The 7,500-nt window shown below is 41.2% G+C and overlaps 1 protein-coding gene across 3 annotated transcripts in view; it reads right to left on the bottom strand.

Annotated features, from left to right (window-relative positions):
- LOC125027089 (RUN and FYVE domain-containing protein 2-like) overlaps nucleotides 1-7,500 on the bottom strand; it is a 48,024-nt gene that overhangs the window by 743 nt on the left and 39,781 nt on the right. For all 3 annotated transcript variants that reach the window (XM_047615888.1, XM_047615890.1, XM_047615889.1), the window contains exons 8-11: nucleotides 6,567-6,664; nucleotides 3,755-3,818; nucleotides 1,245-1,397; nucleotides 1-132 (exon numbers count right to left, since the gene is read on the bottom strand). The exon at nucleotides 1-132 is cut by the window's left edge. In XM_047615888.1, the coding sequence (XP_047471844.1) occupies nucleotides 1-132; nucleotides 1,245-1,397; nucleotides 3,755-3,818; nucleotides 6,567-6,664 (447 nt within the window). The remainder of the gene's footprint in view (nucleotides 133-1,244; nucleotides 1,398-3,754; nucleotides 3,819-6,566; nucleotides 6,665-7,500) is intronic.

The raw sequence follows: 7,500 nt of genomic DNA, 5'->3' as shown, positions 1-7,500 counted from the left end.
ACTAACATCACGTAGGTCTGCCATCTTGAGCTTTGATTCTGACAAATGAGCACCAAGTTCTTCAAGTGTTCTCTCTTGATTTTCTACTGTCGATATCAGCTGAATGTGTGCTCCCTTCAGAACCTCATATTCCTGATAAATAATAATTCCCGGTTAGTGTTAATTAACAACAACTCAATACATTGCTAATAATCAAGAATTTTTAATCAATAATGACTAGAGTACTATAGAGGTTTAACTGAGGAAATGTTTTTCTGCCCAGTCCCTCGATGTGACTTATTGGTTTGTGTTAGGGTAGTATAATATATGCAAGCAAGAAAGCAGTACTTTTATCTGTTTAGTTTCTGAATAAGGACAATTTTAACCTATCACAGGTACTAATATAACACCTGTGATATATCAAAATTTAAATGCATAAATATTTTCCAAAATTTCCCAACCGCCCTGGATTTATGTTTTGCCCCCTGTATTTTTTTGTGAATTTTGTTACATACAGATGGCTCCACGTGTGCTCAGCCACCAAGGAGTCTATCAGTATACCCTAGTTACTGATCCTGATTTCCCCATTCCTTGAATTGGCGGGAAACTTTTTTTTTATACAATTGATAATGATACTGTTATTACTGTTATTGATGTTATAATTATTAAATTGTTATTAAAATATTGGTAACATTTAAAACAATGAAATAATGCAAAAGACCCTTTCCAAAAGTCAAGGAAAATGGTAAACAAGTGAGATAGGAAGGACTAATAACAGACTCCTTGGTGACTAAGCACTTGTAGAGTCATCTATGAATAAATTCAATAGATAAATGTATTACAGTGGGCATGGCATGTATTCTTGTCATATGTGGCAATTGGGTTAAAATCTATAAACAGAGAGAAAACAATTACTTTTACCATCAATAGTGTTTTCCCAGAAATGAATTTATATTTACATATAGGAAGATCCAAAAGACAATAAAATTGGGTCTCCATTGCTTTTAGTAAAACTTTTAGCTGTATGGAAACAATTGATCAATAAGTACATTGGGGTAGAGTCTGCTCCCCTCCTCCCCCAGTAACCAATTTCAATGCAAGGGATGTCAGGAGATGGGGCTTTATAAAACATATCCTCAGCAATTTAACCACAATAATACATCTCGCTGCAAATAACTCAACGTTATCTAGTGTCAAAAACTTGAAAAAATATTTTCATATCAGTCTAATAATCCAATAATAATAAACAGCATGACTCAACTAACATCTTCCTTCTTCTGCAACTCAGCTATCTGCCTCTGGAATTGAGCCAAAGATTCTCGATCTTTCATCAGGGTCTCTTGTAAGGACTGACGCCATTCCCGTTCAATTTTAAGGTCAGTTTCTAAGGTGGACGAATGGATCTCACCATCTGATATCTGAAATATAAATTAAAATGTATTATGTTCCTCTAAACCATATGCCACCAGGGTAAATTATTATTATTATTTTTTTTTTTTTGTGAAATGTCTCTGCACACAGATGGATTTCCTAGTGCTTATCATCATTATTGGGGAACTAACACCAGCAGGAGTGCATAGCCGCACACACCCTTAGCTTCCACCTACACAGGTCCCTCATGGCAAGCCACCAGGCAGGGGCCCATCCCATCGCTTAGATTGATCTGCCCAAGCCACGACTTCCTAGGTCGTCCCACAGGCCTCCTTCACCCAGGGTTGTCTCGAACAGAGATAACCTGGTGGGCAGGGTCATACATGCACAATCAATCAATCAATCAATCAATCAATCAATCTCTCTCTCTCTCTCTCTCTCTCTCTCTCTCTCTCTCTCTCTCTCTCTCTCTCTCTCTCTCTCTCTCTCTCTCTCTCTCTCTCTCTCTCTCTCTCTCTCTCCTTCCTTCTCTCTCTCCTTCCTTCTCTCTCTCCTTCCTTCTCTCTCTCCTTCCTTCTCTCTCTCCTTCCTTCTCTCTCTCCTTCCTTCTCTCTCTCCTTCCTTCTCTCTCTCCTTCCTTCTCTCTCTCCTTCCTTCTCTCTCTCCTTCCTTCTCTCTCTCCTTCCTTCTCTCTCTCCTTCCTTCTCTCTCTCCTTCCTTCTCTCTCTCCTTCCTTCTCTCTCTCCTTCCTTCTCTCTCTCCTTCCTTCTCTCTCTCCTTCTTCTCTCTCTCCTTTCTTCTCTCTCTCCTTTCTTCTCTCTCTCCTTTCTTCTCTCTCTCCTTTCTTCTCTCTCTCCTTCTTCTCTCTCTCCTTCCTTCTCTCTCTCCTTCCTTCTCTCTCTCCTTCCTTCTCTCTCTCCTTCCTTCTCTCTCTCCTCTCTCTCTCCCTCTCACTTCCTTCCTTCCTTCCTTCCTTCCTTCCTTCCTTCCTTCTCTCTCTCTCTCTCTCTCTCTCTCTCTCTCTCTCTCTCTCTCTCTCTCTCTCTCTCTCTCTCTCTCTCTCTCTCTCTCTCTCTCTCTCTCTCTCTCTCTCTCTCTCTCTCTCTCTCTCTCTCTCTCTCTCTCTCTCTCTCTCTCTCTCTCTCTCTCTCTCTCTCTCTCTCTCTCTGCTTCCTTCTCTCTCTCTCTCTCTCTCTGCTTCCTTCTCTCTCTCTCTCTCTCTCTCTCTCTCTCTCTCTCTCTCTCTCTCTCTCTCTCTCTCTCTCTCTCTCTCTCTCTCTCTCTCTCTCTCTCTCTCTCTCTCTCTCTCTCTCTCCTCTCTCCTCCTCTCTCTCTCACTCTCTCTCTCTCTCTCCTTTCCTTCTCTCTCTCCCCTTCCTTCTCTCTTTTCTCCTCTCTTCCTCTCTCTCTTTTCTCCTCCTCTCCACTCCTCCTCTCTTCTCATCATGTCTCTCTCCTTCTCCCCGATCTCTCTCTTCCTCCTTCCTCTCTTCTTTCCTTTCCATCTCTCTCCCTTCTCTCTCTCTCTTCCTCTCTCCTCTCTCGTTCTCCCTCCTCTTCTCCTCTCTCCTCTCTTCTCTCTCTTTTTCTCTCCCCTCTCTTTTTCTCTTTTCTTCCTTCCTTTTCCCTTCTCTCTCTCATTCTCTCTTCTTTCTTCCTCCTTTATTCTTTCTTTTTTCCTTCTCTCTCTCTCTCTCTTCATCTCTTCTCCCCTCTCTCCCTTCCTTCTCTCTCTCTCTCATCTCTCCTTCCTTTCCCCCTCTCCTCTACTCCTCTCCCCTTTCCCTTCTCTTCACTCTCTCTTTCTCTCTCCTTCCTTCTCTTTTTCTCTCTCTCTCTCTCCTTCCTTCTCCCCTCTTCTCTCTCTCTCTCCTTCTCTTCTCTTCTCCTCCTCCCCCCTCTCCCTCTCTCTTCTCCTCTCTCCTTCTCTTCTCTCACTTCTCGTCTCTCTCCTTCTCTTCTCCTCCCCTCTCTTCTCTCCTCCTTCCTTCTCCATCTTCTCTCTCCTCTCTCTTTCTCCCCTCTCTCCTTCTCCCCTCCTCTCTCCTCTCTCGTGTCTCTCTCCTCTCTCTCACCTCCTCTCTCTTTCTCTCTCTCCTTCCTTCTCTCTCTTTTCTTCTCCTTTCTTCTTCTCTCCCTCTCTCTCTCTCTTTTGCCTCTCTCTCCTCTTCTCTCTCGTTTTCCCTTCCTCTCACCTCCTCTCTTTCCCTCTCTCTTCTCTCGTCTCTCTCACCTCTCCTTCTCCTTCTCTCTCTCTCTCTTCCTTTCCCTTCCCTTTTCCCTTTTCCCTTTCCCTTTTTCCCCCCTTTTTCCCTCCCCCTCTCCCTTCTCCCCTCTCCCCTCTCTCCTTTCACCCCCCCCCAGCCCCCTTCTCTACCTCTCCCTTCACTTACAATAATCTTACCTTATCACTGAGCTTTTGTGCTGTTGTTTTTGCTGCATCCTTCTGTGCCAAACACTCCTCATACCTGATAATTCAGATGATATTAAGTAAACAAAATCAGAATGATATACAAAATAACAAACACCACTATAAGTAGTTAACCTAGACCTTCTACATATGTATTCTTCAGTCATAAACCTAACACAATGTACATTTTTATACCCCTTTCTCTCATTCGTTTCAGTCACTCATTCACTCTCTCTCCCTCTCTTTATCTCTCCCTCTCTCTCTCTCTCTTTTTCTCTTCCCCCCCTCTCTCTCCCTCTCTCTTTATCTCTCCCTCTCACTATATCTCTCTTTTTTTGTGCCCGTTTTTTTCACCCTTAAACAATCTCGCTAGCAATTTTTGCGACCTCATTCAAAATCCCTCGCTGCCGTATGGTAACCCTGGCCATTCCTGAACACGGGATAACTTAAAGCAAAATGAAACATAACAAATCATACCAAGAATATCCATTGTGACAAATGGAATTAAAATAAACCTTTAAACCTTTAATCTGAACCCTCTCTCTTTATCATTCCCTCTCTCTCTCTTTCTCTTTCACCCTTCCCCGTCTCCCCTCTCCCCCGCTCTCCTCTCTCCCAGTCTCTCCCCTCCTCGTCTCTCCTTTTCCCCCTTCCCTCTTTCTTTTTTCCCCCTCCCTCTCTTAAAAAACCCTTTTCTCTCTCCCTCTCTCTTCCTCTCTTTCTCTTTTCTCTCCTCCCTCTCTCCTCATCTTTTTTCTCTTTCTTCTCTCTCTTCTCTTTTTCACTCCGTCTCTCTCTTCTCTCTCTCTCCTCGATCTACTCTCACCTCCTCTCTCTCTCTCTCTCTCTCTCATCTCCTCTCTCTCCTCTCTCTCTCTCTCTCTCCTCCTCTACTCTCTCTCTCTCTCTCTCTCTCTCTCTCTCTCTCTCTCTCTCCCTCTCTCTCTCTCTCCCTCTCTCTCTCTCTCCCTCTCTCTCTCTCTCCCTCTCTCTCTCTCTCCCTCTCTCTCTCTCTCCCTCTCTCTCTCTCTCCCTCTCTCTCTCTCTCCCTCTCTCTCTCTCTCCCTCTCTCTTTCTCTCCCTCTCTCTCTCTCTCCCTCTCTCTCTCTCTCCCTCTCTCCCTCCCCCTCTCTCCCTCCCCCTCTCTCTCTCCCCCCTCTCTCTCCCTCCCCCTCTCTCTCTCCCCCTCTCTCCCTCCCCCTCTCCCTCCCTCTTTCTACCCTTCCCTCCCTCCTTCTCCCTACCCTGTCCTCCCTCCCTCTTTCTACCTTTCCCTCCCTCCCTCTTTCTACCCTCCCTCCCTCTCTCTCTCTCTCTCTCTCTCTCTCTCTCTCTCTCTCTCTCTCTCTCTCTCTCTCTCTCTCTCTCTCTCTCTCTCTCTCTCTCTCTCTCTCTCTCTGTCTCTCTCTCTCTCTCTCCTCTCAGTGATACTTTTTTATATACTTTTTGAATTTATTTATCAACTAATTTTCAGTATTAATATCAGTCTTTTAATTTTGAATATTAGTTACCATATTCAAAGCCGAACAAATAATACATACTTTAAAACAGAAAACATATTATTAATCATCATGACATTAGTATTATATAGTGAAATAAAATCTGAAAAATACATAGAGAATAAAAATGAAAATAAATAACATCAAACTTAGTAAGCACTTAAATAAGGGAACCAAGTCACTATAAATCAACCTAAGAATAAAACTGAGCATACAAAAAAATCATTTTAAGAGAACAATGATATATAATTACTTTTCTTTAAAATATGTGATATGTTTGTGATACAAAAAAAAAACTATATGTATGTCTCTTAATTATTAATAGCAACAGAATTCAAATAAATGTATCACCAATAAAATCCACTGAAAAAGGATGCATAATACATATAGCTAGATGAACAAAATTTGACAAACCAAACAAAAAAAATGAGGCAACCAAATGAATGAAAACAACCAATTTTTGGAGTGGTAATAAAACTCCATTAGGTTATAATTTCCTTTATTTGGCAATATCTGATAGGTGTGGTACATCTTATGCATTGATATAATACTACAACGTTATCACAACAAACATTGGTAAAGTGGGGGGGCACAGCTTCAGCGTAAATGTGTTACTTTATCAGCACAAAGTTCCTTAGGTGATCATGGCTGCCTCAGCTGATAATATACAACACTGGGCTGAAGGTTTGCCAATTTTTGTTTATCTAATGAAGCATTCCTACTCTCCCAATCAAGAAGAATGAAGATTACATATAAAATTCTATATTAGAATTTGTTATAATTTCTTTTTTATTACAAGTGAATGACACCCATGGCTACTGAACATGACAGAAATCAAATTATTCTCCTGCTTCCTAAGAAAGTGTGAAAAAAATCAGCATAATTGTCCATATCTTGGTTGTGTTCAATACTATCATAGCTCACACAGTGTCAGAGTTAAGAAGTGACTAGGTACCATGTTGAATGTCTATGCAAGGTATGTAAATCACAGCAAATCAATAATCATAGCCGTACATAAAAAAGCGGTTTTCATTATATATAACTCATATTAGATCATCATCATAATCATCATCATCATCATCATAGATCTGCTAATCAGCATCCCTTAATATTCATATCACAAGTCACCAGTTGCCCTGTTTTGAAGCTCCGACATGCTCAAAGATTTCCCAACCCCTTTGTGTCCCTCTCCTTCCTCCTTCTCATCACCTTCATTATTGGACACTGACCCATAATACGACTTGGACCGAGCTCTGTGCCCTACTTGTGAGGGATCATTAGAAGACTGGGGACCTTGGAATACATACTTTGCCTCCAAATTGCGTATGGTCTCTGCCATTTCAGCTGCCTTGGCCTCCAGCCGACCGATGAGTTCAGTTTTCTGTTTTAATGAGCTCTCACATTCCTGAAAAAACATATAGTAAAGGATACCACAGTTTCCCACCCTTTCTTTTTTTCTTTTTTTTTGTTAGAATTTCCTTGGAGCCTGCTTCATTTAACAAACAACTACTAAGTATGGATTACAAAGGATCCTAAGCATAAAACTTAATGAAAGAAATACATTTTTTTTCTTAGTAAGTGCCATCCACTGATTTCACATTCATACTTGTAATACTTACAATTAAGAAAAAAAAAAAATCCAAATAAACAGATCTTGTCTGATGACAGTAAAGATCAATAACTAGCTGAATTTGGATTGTGTTATTTTTGTGTTCTAGACAAGCATTATGAATAGCTGACAAAAGCTACACATACAATACAGACACTCAGCAATAGAAAAAAAAATCATTACAAAGAGCACAGTGAAAGTACAAGAGGAGTGTATGAAAATAAAGGGTCAGTAATTTAAGGCAACTAACAATGCGCAGTCGCTGATATGCAAAGGCATGGCTTATCCTGTTCCTAACAATTTCCTCATTTTCCAAAGCTCTAACCCTGGTCAAGTGTTTTCTTGCATGGAATGCATAAGATAACAAATTTGGTGAACTAAACTAGGCTAACATTTAAAAAAGATTCCTTAACAAGTGAACAATGTATGAACAGCAATTTATCATTAGCCTTAACCTCAAATCACAAACATTATAAAAAATGCATCTTTTCATGGTTGCAGCCCTTGAACAACGCTTCATTTATGTTGGGCATGACTTGTGGATGAACTATGAAAAGAAAGGGCCTCAGAATTTTGGAGATTTATAAGCATGCTACTAATTTTTGAGGTTTTCTCCTGCAGACGCTCCACCA

Source organism: Penaeus chinensis, chromosome 7 (genome assembly GCF_019202785.1).
Source record: "Penaeus chinensis breed Huanghai No. 1 chromosome 7, ASM1920278v2, whole genome shotgun sequence".
Classification (NCBI taxonomy): domain Eukaryota; kingdom Metazoa; phylum Arthropoda; class Malacostraca; order Decapoda; family Penaeidae; genus Penaeus; species Penaeus chinensis.
This window is presented reverse-complemented; position numbering and strand designations above follow the sequence as displayed.